Source organism: Vipera ursinii (genome assembly GCF_947247035.1).
Source record: "Vipera ursinii genome assembly, chromosome: 2".
Classification (NCBI taxonomy): Eukaryota; Metazoa; Chordata; class Lepidosauria; order Squamata; family Viperidae; genus Vipera; species Vipera ursinii.
Window position 1 is genome coordinate 96,839,738 of NC_139513.1, and position 14,470 is coordinate 96,854,207.

Genomic DNA, 14,470 nt, shown 5'->3' on the forward strand with positions numbered 1-14,470 from the left:
TTATTCTGCCTTCAGGTACTTTGGAGAATAGGTTGATCGCCTCTTCTCTGTGACAGCCCTTCAAAATATTGGAAGACTGCTGCTGTGTCACCCTAGTCCTTCTCTTTGTTAGACCAGAGGTCCCCAACCTATGGGCCACGGCCTCTTGGTTGCCAGACCGCATGAGTAGCTGGGCAGTGCATATGCGTGTGCTTAAACCCCCTCATGCCACCATTGCCACAAGTGTGCAGGCAGTGGCAGCACCACTAGTATTGCATGGATGGCAGCAGCGTTGCAAGTGGCAGGTGGCCCACAGTGTGATCCTTGCACGGGTGCGGCGGCATGATCCTCGTGCTGGGGGTGGTGTTGCTGCATGCTCTTCCTTTTCATACCAAATTATCACCCTAACTGCCACCTGTGGGGTGAGCCAGAGGATAATGGAACCAAACCCCATAAGGTCTAGAAAACATTATTCAGCATATATTCAATAGCACATATTCAAAAATCTAGAATCTGGAAATTCAGAACCACTAAGGGGCAGCAGAGTTACCAGAAAAAAAGGTTTTTCCTTTTTTAACCTTAGATGAGAAAAGTGAGCTGAGCTACATCAGTAAGAGGATATTGTACAAGATTTTCTTGTAAAATAGGGGCTTTATCCTCAGTTTTTCTCTAGCAAGAAATTCACATTAAATAAAGCACAAGTCTATGTGATCATCGATTCCTTGGCAGCCCAATCTTATGCACAATGTTAAGTCACGTTGTCAGTTAGGTTTATTCCCAGATGAGGGTATTATGTGTGACAATAATTTTAAAGGTAATGCTTGTCCTGTATTTACTACCTACTTAATATTAAATATGCCTGATTTTAGCAACAAACAGCCCTTGCTTTAAGGGGAAGGAAATGCCCTTTAATCAGAACATTCTTGAGGAAAAGGTGTATTTATTTATTCAATTTATATGCTGCCGATTTCACTGTTGCAGTGACTTTGGACGGCTTACAAAATGATAAAAAGGTACAAAAGAAAATATGAAATGGTTAAAGTGAAAAGATTAAATAAGAAACTAAACCCCAAGAAAACGGAGAACATAAGGGTGGTAATCTTCTCTCTACCCCATCTGCCAGTCCCGGCATAGATTGCCCCCATGGGGCCCCAAGCCAGCCAACAGAGCTAGATTTTAAAGCTCTTTTGGAAGGCCAGGAATGTGGGGCCAACCTCATCTTTAGTGGGCGAATGTTCCAAAGGGTGGAGACCACAGCAGAAGGCTTTTCTCCTGAACCCTGCCAGCTAAACTTCTTTGGCAAATGGGATCCGAAGTAGGCCTTTTCTGCTGGAGAAAGTGGGATGGGCCAACCCCAGTTTGTTGGTTAGAAATCATTTCTATGTATATGTCTTAAAATTTTGGCACTGTTTGCATGTTTTGTTTGGCCATTCTAGGGATTATATCATCCATAGCACCTCTGTACCAAAATAACAATAATGAAGATAGGTTTTACATTACGTCAATGAAATCTGTGTGCAATTACGAAGGTAGAATACATTATTACTGAGGAAACAGCTTGTAACTGAGAGGCACTTCTGCAGGTAACTTCTTCCAGTAAAGGAGAAGCATGAACGTTGCTTCTCCCTCAACGTAAGTTTTCTAGAGGACTATATTGTATTATATGAGTGAAGTAAAGTCATATAGGAATGAGCCCTGGTTAAAGTACAATATTGCAGGCAAACTCTGCCACAGTCTGTAGTTCGATCAAGATTGATTCATCCTTCCATCCTTCCAAGGTCAGTAAAATGAGGACCCAGATTGTTGAGGGCAAAATGCAAAATAATGTTTCTACATTATAAACCACCTAGAGTGCTATAAAATATTATGGGGTGGTATATAAGCCTAAATGCTATGGCTTTGCTATAAGAAAATATGTACGTTTAAGGTCTTCACAAATTTCATTGTCCATGATGGTCTGGGACAAAAGACTCTGATCTAAAATATTATTCTAAGAAAGGAACAATTTTTGTGCAACTAAGAAAAAGGAATGAAAACAACAAAAACAAGCCAGTTTCTCCAATTGATGCAATAAATTGGCTCTGAATCGAGTATATGGCAAAGTGTTATGAAGAAAATTTATTGGAGACATCATGATGAAACCAGCAGTAAGAAAAGGCAAGAAGAATAGCCTAGGTATACAGGGCAGGCAACTTATGGTTGCATGATTCTAGCTTTTAGATGACTGCATGATCAGCCCTGGGAAGATCTACGGTTACATACATCTTCCCAGAAACGTAAACATGAAATTTGAAAATAAGAGATAGTTTCTCTTATTGGTTTCTTAGTATATTCTCAGGTGCATTCCAGATATGACTGGGAGTCATGGGGGCTGGAAATTGTCCAACACAGCTGGATACCACCAAGATGGAAACAATAAGATTCTACTATCACAGGTCTATGACATTCCAGGTGAGCAGGGCAGAGGCATAGTTCATTCTAATTACAGTGTCATACCTCTGAAAGATAAATGGAGGAAACTGCCACAAATAGACAAGTCTAATGTCCAGAAAAAGGTGACTGGAGGGTCCATCTCCTGCCTATTGCTAACTGCCACTCTGGTTTGACTAAAGAATGAGGTCATCTAGTCAGTAGAAGGCAAACAACTGCAGGAAAAGAGAGGAAAGTCTTTTTCCTGTCCCCAATTCCCTATATAATTTACTCACAGTATCCTGGGGCTATTTGCAGCTTTAACATGCAGCTCTGGCACCTTCAAACTGCCTATTACAGCCATCATCACCAAGCACTAAACAGCACTGAGTGGAAAAGCTGGAGGTTATTTTCAGCAGCTTTTTCTTCTTCCCAGGACAATGATTCCCAAACACTAAACAGTAAGTACATTTGCAGGAAAAGATGGCCTTTTTCTGTGATAAGTGTGAGATTCTTAAAATGAGATACTATTTTCGGCTCCTCAGAAGCAGCGATGTGAGTCAGGAGTGGCTGCAGTGGTTACTAAATTTAATAAAAAGTGCTATATGGAAAAAAGCATTGTTCTACAAATGTCTGAGTTAGATAAAAGCTGTTTTGTCCCAAATGTGTTAAACTGAGCTCCAAAGCCCAAGACTAATATAGAAGTACTAGACATGAAGAAGATATATAAATCTGACATTAAAAAAACCCCACTGGTTGCAAGAACAAAGGCTCAACATTGCATGACTCTGAACAAGTTAAAATAAAGAACCACATTAGAAAATGGATGTGATACAGTCATTGAAAACTTATTTCAGGGAGTAATAAGTATACAGAAGGGATACCTATTACCAGAGGGGGGGGAAAATCAACAACTAATTTTCAATTTACATTCTTACATTCTTTAATTACACTATTACTGTAAAATTTTATTATTGCATTCTTTAATAACATGCATGAAATTAAATGATATAATTTAGACATGGCACAAAAGTTGAGGCCTTTTTGGGCTTGAGTCAAGTTGTGATTTTCCCAACACTGTCAAATAAAACATGCCTTGGAAACCAAAATTTAGGAAAGCTGTGATTTGCCATAGAATCTTATGAAGAAATTCTCTTGGGTATGCAGTTCATTGACTTCACTGCATCGAGGCATATTATTTAAAGAAACGGCCACTGCTTCTACATACCCAAACATTTGCCATCATTGTTTGACACAAGAATTCTGGACAGCAGCTATGTACAAAAATACATTCATTTTATTTTATTTATTTTTATGTGTTAAGAAAGTTTATATGGCAGCCCAACAATTCACATTAACTCTAGGTGGTTTACACAAGTAAATTTATATGTTTATATACCTCTTACTTATGAACGTTATTGGGGGAAAAGAACTGATACCACCATTAAGGGTTGGAGAAGACTTCAATGATACATTTCTAAAGGCAAAATTTTAAATGACCTATTTCTATAAGTAAGATTTTAAATACTTTTTAATTATTGATGGACACAACTAAATCATTAGCCAAATAGAAACTGACAGATAAAAAGCTTGGGAACTGAGACCTAACATTCCTTTCAAAGACAATTTTTATACTATTTGGGAGTAATTTTTGATTCCATTAAAATACTCTAAAGAGGATATTCACTTCATTATGTTTTTAATATTTGCAACAGCTACTTTATATAACTAATTGGTTATGGCAGGGGTGTCAAACTCAATTTCATTGAGGGCCACATCAGCATTGTGGTTGCCCTTGGGGGCCAGGTGGGCGTGGCCAGGGTGAGCGTGCCCTACTGGGTCGGCGTGGCCAGAGTGCGTATGGCCTACTGGGTCGGCGTGGCCAGCTCTACATCGTTCGCATCAAGGGTGCCTATGGGGGCCTGGGCAGGAGTGGGACAGATCTGAGGGTCTCTGGCAGAAGGAGGGTCTCTGGGCCAGGGCCAAGGCAGCGGGGGCCATTCCCTCACTGTTTCCAGGATGGCTTTGGGGGCCACATGAAACCACTTCGCGGGCTGGATCTGGCTCCTGGGCCTTGTGTTTGACATGTCTGGGTTATAGGCTATACATTTTCAACATGTAATTGATTTAAATTAATTTTGGATGTCTTCTGAAAATAGATAATCCTTGCCCAACCTAATTTGCATTTCCTACCTAACAAGTTAATAGAAATGCTTTAATTAGCATTGTAAATTGTGCTCTGAGGGAATGCAAAATGCCTTAAAAGAACCAATTATTAAATAACTGATAAAAGAGCCTAGATAAAAAATGCCTCTTCAAAGATGGGCAAATATAGTACAGTTTGAATGGTTAGTTTAAAAACATTAAAATAATACAGAGTGCTAATTTTTCATTTCCTGGCAATCCTGAAAGAATTTTACCATATCTTGATCAACTTCAAATCAATTCATAAGTGATTGCAACTTGAGATTGACCAGTCCACTCAATAGCCAAATTTTTGTTTATGGATTACAAGAGGGAATGTGACTCTATTGATTATTCTTGACTTCTCAATATCTTTGATGTTACTGACCATCATAACCTAATCTTTAGGATCATCCAAGAGATCAAAGAAATAAAAAGTGCTGCTTTGCTCTGTTTCTATCTTTCACACAGGTTTCACATGGCGTTCCCTGGAGACAATCACTCCTTGAAACAAAAGCTATTATATATACCCCTCAGTGGGAATTGCTGTCTCTTGATCTTGTCTTTCATTCATGCAGATGAAGCCACTGGAAGATGCCTGCTATCAGTATGTTGATGACATCCACATCTATTGCTCTGTAATAGCTGTAGCTAATGGTATAGCTCCCTCAAATGCCTGCCTGCAGTTGTTAATGGGGAGAAGAATAAGTAAAATGAAGCTGAATCCAGATAATAAGGAACTGCTCATTATGAAGTGTCATAATGCCAGGGAGGTGCTAGTTTTCCCTGCTACAAATAGATCACACATACCCCTGCCACCTCGAAGGATCACAATTGCACTTTAGGAGCACATCTCATCTGAATTTTCCCTAGTTTTTCACATGGTGGAAATGGCCTTTCATTAGCTTCAGCTATATTCCCCTTGCTGAAAGATAATGCTCTTAGAACTGTAATGCATGTATCAGAATACCTTCAGGCTTGGCTACTGCAATGAAGCTTACTTACATGGATGGGGCTGCCTTAGTTCCTACTTTGGAACTGCCAGTCGATGAAGAACTCAGCAACCAAGTTGGTCTCTGGGAGAACTCAGAGAGAAGACTTTCACTTGTCTTCACTTGACCCTCACTTGACACACCCACACCTGAAGCCCTTATAAACAGAACACAGACATTGACATCCCCTAAACTCCACTGCAGATGTTAGCCTGGTAACGAAATGTTCGGAAACCAACCCATAAGCTTGGAGAATGAATCTTCACCCTCACTTTCACTTGTGCTAAAAGCCCTGCAATAGCTACCGAGATGTTTCTGAGTGAAAGTCCAAGACAATTTGGATCCAGGTTGCTAGCAAGAATCTCTTTTTACAGGATCCCCAATCACTGAGATGCTTTGAGCAGTTTTGCCTGCAGCTGCTGGGGCATGGTTCATGCTGAATCAGAGCCAAGCCTTTACTGTAGCCACTGTAGTTCCTGGGAAGGCACTTCCTGTTGAGTCAAGAACATCACCCCTTGGTTGCCTTTTCCAGATCCATAAGAATAGGTTTTTAAACAGTGATTTTTCTTTTTAGAATAATTCAGGTTTAATTCTGATGTTATTGTAAGCCATCAAGAGACCTCAAAAGGCAATGGAATGTTTTAATAATAATAAGAATGTAAAATTGTGAGTAATCAGAGATAGGCTTATTCAGGTAAAGCACATGTCATTCTATCCTGTGGTTAGGCATCAGACATTTTCATCATTTGCAGGTACAAAAATGAACTTATAGAAACAAACTATGGTGATTTATCCAAATCCAATTTAACCATACTACTTTTCACCAGATATCCCAAGTTGTTTTCATTCAACCTGTTATGAAATTTCTTCCCAGATTATCACCAGAGCACTGAAGCCGCCACCAGCAAAGCAGAACACTTGCTACCTAGTTAGCTGAAAATCAAGCAGGTGGGGTTTTGTTAACTCATCCACAATGTCATATAGTGTGGATTTTAATTTATTATTATTATTTTGTCCCAATCTCTACCCAGAAGGAAGCAGTGGTCCTACAAGGCCATGATTGATCAGAATACCCAAGACTAGCAGCAAGCGTTGCCCAGCAGAAAGGAAAGAAACTTAAGACTCAAGTAGTCTGTTTTGTTGTTACTACCTGTCGGAAGGAAAGAAGCCGTTCTCTGGACAAATCCTGATGAAAGAACAAAAGTGATGGAAAATGGCCATGAGGAAAGTACAAGAATATACTGTGAATTCGGAGAAGTGACAGTCTTAGGGAGGTTAACTGTATGTCAATTTGGATTTTCAAGTTGAAGGAAGGCATCATACTTAATTTCGTTGTGAGTTACACAATGACAATAAAGCTATTCTATTCTATGTCTATCCACAGTGTACTGATATCAGAATTATGAATCCTTGTAAAGCCAAAACAAACATCATCCATTTAAGAGCAAGAAATATCAACCTGGGAAAATCTTGCAGAAGAAGAAAAGAAAAGAAAAGTTCTGGGGGAATAAAGAGAGAAAAAAAACTATTCAGTTTTTTTTTTACTCTTGGAGGACCCTACAATGGATAGATAATTGGTTCTATTTCTTCTCATGGAACAGTTTGGTGAATCAGATTTAGACAATGTGAAAGGTGAAACGATTCAGCTCAATTCCTGATGACTATGTGAACATCGTCAGGTGGTTCTTACGGGAAGAACGTAAAAGCAGTCGGCCATTAGCTTTTTTTCAGAATTATTGTTAAAGTTTTCCAATCTGGACAAGTCTGGAATGTTCTGGGAATTTTCTATCCACATACTTACAGGTCCAACCCTGCTTAATAGACATATGCAAAACTAAATATTTTCTTCCTCCTCTGAATTATATTGATCTGGCGGTTTTCTAGGATTTTAGGATGAGCTTTTTTTTCAAGTCAGACAAAGCCAACGAACGTTTGCCAGCTTGTGCTCAGGAAAATGAAGCCTGTGCTAGCTGTGGGGCTGGTGTGTGTGTGTGTGTGTGTGTCTGACTGATTTCTCGTGGAGAGCAGACCTTTCTGTCTTTTCTGACTCTTGCCCCATGACATAATTAGAGTTATAGGAAAAGATCAACATTTGAAAAGCAGTCCCTGGCCTTGCTTGCAATGCATCTACCTAACATCTCCCCATGTGATAGATATATTTAAACAGAGTGTATTTAATGGGACAGATTCACTCAATCTTTATGAAACAAAGGTAAATGGTACGTCTACAATCTGTCTCAATTAACTTATTCTGCCTTCTTTCTGCTGATATTCACACAACTCAGACAATATCATTTGTTGAGGAAAGTAAAGTTGAAGGAAGAGATAATGCTTTGGGAATAATCACATGTGTAATTCATCAAATATTTGCTTGAGCCACCAGGCATCACCACGTTCCTAAACCAGAACAGAAAGGTTGGTGTGCTTGAAAAATGCAAGTGACTGTTTTGTTTATTAGAGGAAAACCTCAGGGCGAACTTCTTGTGGAAATATTGCTGTAGATTGTATTTATCTGCAGCAATTAACCTAAGCAGAATAGCCCAGTGGGAAAAGGACCTTGGTTTGTCTTTGTCATGAAACCAAAGGAGGAAAAGTAACACAGAATTTAAACTTTTACTAAACAACTAGAACTACTTTAACTACTTTTTTCTAGAACTACTTTTAAAAACTTCTTTCCATTGTACGTACACTCCTCTTCCCACGCTTTGCTCACCCCAGTGGTGATATCACAAAGAAGCCCAGCACAATGTGAAGCAAGCAAAAGTAGATCCCCTCACACATATATAATATATACTGCTCAATTGATCTTATATGTGCCTCACCAAAACACAGGGAAATTTTGGTCAATTGGCACAGGTATGTCCTTTTCTATTGCCAGTAACTCTTGACATTTCCCCTGGCTGAGTCTTTGGTTTGTTAGATATTATTGGATTATATAAATTCTGGTTCAGAGATAATCATAGTTGCAAATACATCTAGAAGATTCTATTCCCACCTTCTTTAATACAGTGCTATCTGCTATTTGGTAGGAGATAAAAGTTGTAGCTTTTCTCTGAAGATCTTAAGCTGCACTTGAAAACCAACAATCTCAAATAGACCATCAAAGTTATTTTAAAAAGGCAGATAAAAGATGATACTCTCCTCCACCCCCACCTGTTGCCACATTTTATTTTTGGCTTATGCATTTCTGCCTTACATTAGCTTCCATTCTGAAAGTGGAACAAAATAGGGATAATTAAAAAGGTAAAAAGGCAAATTCAGGTAGCAATTTGGGAAGAATTCCTTTAGCTTTTCTTAGAGATGGTTAAGAAAAGCATGTAGACCAGTCAAGGTTTGTAATAGCCAATAGATGTGGGCAAATTCAAATAATTTTGTAACAGATCAAAAGAGTTTGAAAAAAAGATAAATATTAAGCAGATAAGTACAAGTAATGGCCTTACCAGATCTCTTCTTTCCAATTGGTTCACTGAGGAGAAAAAAAAATCTAAAATCAGTAAAGCAATAAACAGCTTTGTCAATCTGAATGAAAGTGGGCTTATTCCAAGTGCCAGGAAATAAAAATTCAAACCTACATTGTGGTCCAGTCACTGACTGTTTGAATTACAGTATACAGTTATGCACATTAGTTGCCAATAGGATGCTTAAAGATATTTCATTTTTTCAAAGAAATTCTTTTGATCTTCTTCTGAAACATTCTGACACAAGAATGCAGACAAATCAGCTATCCCTTTCCTTTTGCTGCTTCCTAATCATCTATTGCTTTTCTACAAAAGTAGAAACAAGAGAAAAAAATAAGGGATATGGATTTTTCTGGGAACTATAGAGTGATATCCTGAGAATACTTTCCTGGCAACATGAGTTATATGAATTTTAGAGAAATGGCTGATATATGTGTTGACTATAGACCAAAAAGGATTGTGGAGACAGTCGAAAGGAAAAAAAGGGCGCCACAAGTCAAAAGTCTATTGTCATATGGCTGTGGTTGCTTGGTAATTATTGATGCTCCCTTCCAGAAATATTTAGAACTTAAAGTCTCAAAGTTGAGACTTTAATATTATATAATAAGTCATACTTCCATTTGAGTACAGATAAGTCTATCATACTAGAGATGGTAATAATTTACATATTATCTCTCCACTGTTTGTGAAAACCAACACGGCAAAGAATGAATATGCCAGTCCAAACGTGCTTCATGTATACTCTTCTTCCCTGCTTTCCAAGCCATCAAATACAATTTTGTTGGTGTTTGAGTTCTACAACATTCCAATTGCAACATTTTCGCATGCATTTGTCGCTGGTTCACTTTACCTTCCAAAGGACTTAATACTGTGACATTGTGATCAGCTCCTTAGCAGATCAGCACTCAGTAGACATATATACAAATAAACAAAGGAACTGAAGGCAGAATGTTTGTCTTTCCATTTCACATAAACCACAGGCTTGCTGTTCTCGTAAAAGATTCTCTAAGATTCTATTGGTCCACCAGGATTAGTATCTTAAAACCATGTTCATCTCCTGTAACAATTGCCCAAATGGAATGTATAGAGGTGATTATTTATAGCTGGACCAATAAAAGTGAATCTAATCTAAGGCTTTACTTTCTAACTTGAACATTAACTTTTTCAAACAAATGTTCTAAAATAAAATCTAGCTCTACGGAATGCATTTATACCAATACGTTTCACATAGTATATTTTACTTTATAGCTGCTAGGAATGTTTCTTTTACTCTGGGAACCGCTTCCTCTGAATAATTGTTGAAAATTGTTGAAAATGGATGTTGTATGCTGACTTTGCATAATTATATCTGATTATACCCGACCTTCGCTCCTTCCGGCGGGATCTAAAGACCTACTTGTTTGAACAAGCTGGCCTGGCCTGATGGGTTTGGGTTTTATTATTGTTTTAATGTATTTTAACTTATTGTTGTAATGTTTTGGGCATGTTGTTTCATCTTTTCTTAATTTTTGTATCTTTGTATTTTAGTATTTATTGCCCTGTTCACCGCCCTGAGTCCTTCGGGAGAAGGGCGGTATACAAATAAAATTATTATTATTATTATTATTATTATTATTATTATTATTATTATTATTATTATTATTATTATTATTATTATTATTATTATTACTATTACTATTATTATTATTATTATTATTATTATTATTATTATAAAGGTAAAGGTAAAGGTTCCCCCGCACTTGCGTGCTAGTCGTTTCCGACTCTAGGGGCCGGTGCTCATCTCCGTTTCAAAGCCGAAGAGCCAGCGCTTGTCCGAGGACGTCTCCGTGGTCATGTGGCCGGCATGACTAGATGCCAAAGGTGCACGGAACGCTGTTACCTTCCCACCATAGTGGTCTCTATTTTTCTACTTGCATTTTTACGTGCTTTCGAACTGCTAGGTTGGCAGAAGCTGGGACAAGTAACAGGTGCTCACTCTGTTACGTGGCACTCGGGATTCGACCTGCCATACCTATGTTTAAAACTGCAGGAGATGAGCCAGTTACTGGGCCATTGCAATAATTTCTTACCCAAGCAAAGTTCTGCTATAGATGTTACAAAGAAGAGTACAGACATCACTAGACTGAGAAGTGCCAAATAATACAAGGGTTTCAGAAAAGGGTGTGGGGCCCAAGCCAATGTAAGATGGACAATGGTGAGATTAAGAAAATAAAAAGGAGATTTACCTGTGCTTTGCTGGTCATTATGTGACCTTTAATCAGAGTTTTCAGCTTATTCGGGGGGGGCAGTGGGGGGAGAGACACATGCTAGGGATGATGGGTTAGGAAGGAATGTGTTTTTCTGAATGTAGCCAATTTGCTTTCAATTGAGCCCTATAGTGGAAATACACGATTTGGCTGTTGGACCTTAAGGACCTTCTTTGCTTTTATATTGGACCAAATGCGAGAGAGTCTAGAAGTGAGGAAATCACAACACACAAAACAAGTGAAAGGGAGACACAGCAAACAGGACAACTCAAGGGTCTTGTACAAAAAAAAATCCTAAACCCAGTTTTGTTTCATCCCAGGTTACGATGGTCCAGACCCCAAATATAGGGAAAAGGAGGATCATAAGAGCGTTATTATTTTTGCTCCTTTGAGTCAGTTTTTGATTCTGGATGATTGCTTGGACAAGTCCCTGAAGTTTTTTGGCAAGGTTTTTGGAAGAAGTTTAACATTTCCTGCTCCCTAGGGCTGAGGAAGAAGGAGTGGCCCAAGATTACCCATCTGATTTTGTGTTTAAGGCAGGACTAGAACTCATGGTCTCCCGCATCTAGTTTGATGCCTTAACCACTACACCAAAAAGGTTCTCCAGAAGAGCAGCAGTCCCCAACCTTTCTGGCTCCAGAGACTGGCAGCAGTGGCGGTGGCAGCAATGGGTGGCGGCGGGGAAAGGGGATGGTTTTGTGCGTGCAACCTAATCCCACGCATGCGCAAATGGAGCTTTGTTGCTCTTGCCCGCCGCTTGCGCAGCCTGGTTCCAAATGGGCCGTGGACCAGGGGTTGGGGATACCTGCATAAAAGCATTTGCTTTCGGTTTAATATATCTGTTGCCTTTTGATCTACTTTATTAAAAGTATTAAATGTAACAGATCTTTCTCCACTACATTTCTTTTGTGACTGAGGTAGGGTAAGGGAGGCAGGTTTTTTGTTTGTTTGTTTCTGACTTTCAATGAGATATAAGGCAACAGATAAAACATTAGAAACTTCACAGGGCCTGCAGTTTCCTCTCTCCATCCACTGCCCTCAGCAACTGAAGAAAGCCATGTGTTATATGAGGCCCAAAAGACAATGGAGGAAGGCTAAAATCAGAAGACTCCAAATGCACTACAGGGATTTGGGAGTTTTAAGACCCGTCTCAAGATTGTTTTTGTGCTTTGTTTCATTTTTGTCTGAAAGGGGATGCAGTATATTAGTGAATGCCTTCTTCTGTCTGGTTTTCATAGGAAAAATAACAAAAGCAGAAAGGTTTTAACCAAAAGTGGGAAAACCTTGAAACAAAACCAACATCTCAGTGGGCTACACCAATATAGAAAAAATAAATAAAATAAAAAGCATTTGGCCATAACAAAGTGAAGCTCAAAACAAAAACAGTTGCTCTGTTGCTTTGTTATTCTGGCCAAGCTTGGCTAGGGTAACAGGAAACTATCAAACTTATTACTGAAAATCCTAGTATCAGCTTTGGGCTTCTAGGAACCTCAGAATGTTTAGAGAACATTTCTCAAGGGGAGAAAAGTGATTCTTCATGGCAAAGAGGGGCTCAGCATCCGCCCAGACCTTGGAGCATGCAACCTACAAGAACCACGTCAGGCAAAGCTTCTCTTATTAAGCCGACTTTGTTTTTTGATACAGCCTTAAGAATCAGAAAAATATAAAATCCAGGAGTAGGACAAACTTTATTCTCTTTTTGAGACTATTTCCTCCATGTTCATCTGATTTTCTGGATGTGTTCTGAGCCACCAAGCAATTAAAGGAATTCATCTGTTGCTACATTTATCAGTCCCGCCTGTATCTAAGCTCGTCTCTCCCGCTTATCCTCACTGATACGACAAACACAAATCTTCAAATCTGGATCCATTTGTAGCCCTCATGCACAACTCAGGTAAAGCCGTAAGATTTGGAGAATCCTGAGGCTTTCAAAAGTCAGCTACAGATAAGCAAGGAGGAAACATACTCTGCAGGTTTGGGATATCCCTGGAGGTAAGGGGGACTAGATGAGAAAGAGCAGGAGATCAGATCCCTTTCAACTTTCTAACGTGAGCACATGGTCTGCCCCTAGAGCCTGAAGGAAATTGCAATTGCCCATTTCTTCTTGCACAACATTTTTATCATACATAGAGAGGCACAGAGAATAAAGCACTGGTACTCCAGCAAATTGGTTTTCACAGCCACAGAGTGACTGCTGGGGAAAAAAAATCAGTAAGGCTGCCTTATGAGTTTGAGCAAATCCTAAAGCCCCAAGGTCTTCCTGGGGAGATTTCCCATTTATGGTATTTCCCAAGAAATAAGGAATATAAGGTTTACCAGAAGTCAAAGGAGCAGGGCAGAGAAAGTGAAGTTAAATGCAGACGGTTTCTTTTGTTCTTGATGTAAGACATTCGCAAACATACGGATGAATCTAGACTTGAGACGGCTTCTTCTTTCAGAGCCATGCTCTAAATAAGTAATCCAAATTTAAATAAATGAATGCTGCAACCCCCTCCTTCACAAGCACTCTTTGCACTACTTCTGGATCCATTCTGCCCCTGGTTTCCTTGCGTAGCTGGTTTTGAGGACTAAGTCAAGCATTCTTGTTTATCTAAAAAAGAATAGAGTTGGCTACCACGCTACCTCCTTTTGCTTTATTTAGCACTTTTACTACTGGCTCTTCTTCACCAATATCCCAGCTCTTAATGGTCATCTAGAGAGCGCTAATTGGTTATTTTCAGCATATAGTACTGAACCTGACAAACGGTTTCAAGGGATGTATTGAAGCCTGGTGAGAACTATCTATTCCCTCTGATGAGGTGACATCCAAATACAGGCAGCATGGAATAAATGAAATTGTCTGCCTGGAGCACTAGGCCTTGGATCCTTACTGAACAGCAAAAGGGAAGTTAATACAAAGGCACAGTTTACATCATTTAAAATGCCTCCTCCTGCAGGGAAAAGAGGTCGAAAATCCACTCAGTCATGGCTCCAAGATATAAGAGAAGAAACCTGAGAAGCAGAAGGGAAAGCAAAAAGATTTAAAAGATTCCTTTGCTTCAGGACCTGCATCAGACTTCACTGGGTTTTTGCAGTGTGGGGGGGAGGGATGTAGAAAGAATGATGTCCAAATTTGGAGGGTTCTGGATAAAATGGATTGTCCAATCGATGAAGACATTGCTAAGGCTGACTTACAGGTTAGGACCTTATATGTTGAAATTAA

General features: G+C 39.2%; 1 protein-coding gene across 1 annotated transcript in view; it reads right to left on the minus strand.

Moving 5' to 3' along the window:
• The window catches only part of SH3PXD2B (SH3 and PX domains 2B), a 127,286-nt gene that overhangs the window by 18,602 nt on the left and 94,214 nt on the right, over nucleotides 1-14,470 (minus strand). Inside the window, exons 7-8 of the mRNA XM_083352975.1 lie at nucleotides 9,005-9,030; nucleotides 6,715-6,750 (exon numbers count right to left, since the gene is read on the minus strand). Of these exons, the coding sequence (XP_083209101.1) occupies nucleotides 6,715-6,750; nucleotides 9,005-9,030 (62 nt within the window). The remainder of the gene's footprint in view (nucleotides 1-6,714; nucleotides 6,751-9,004; nucleotides 9,031-14,470) is intronic.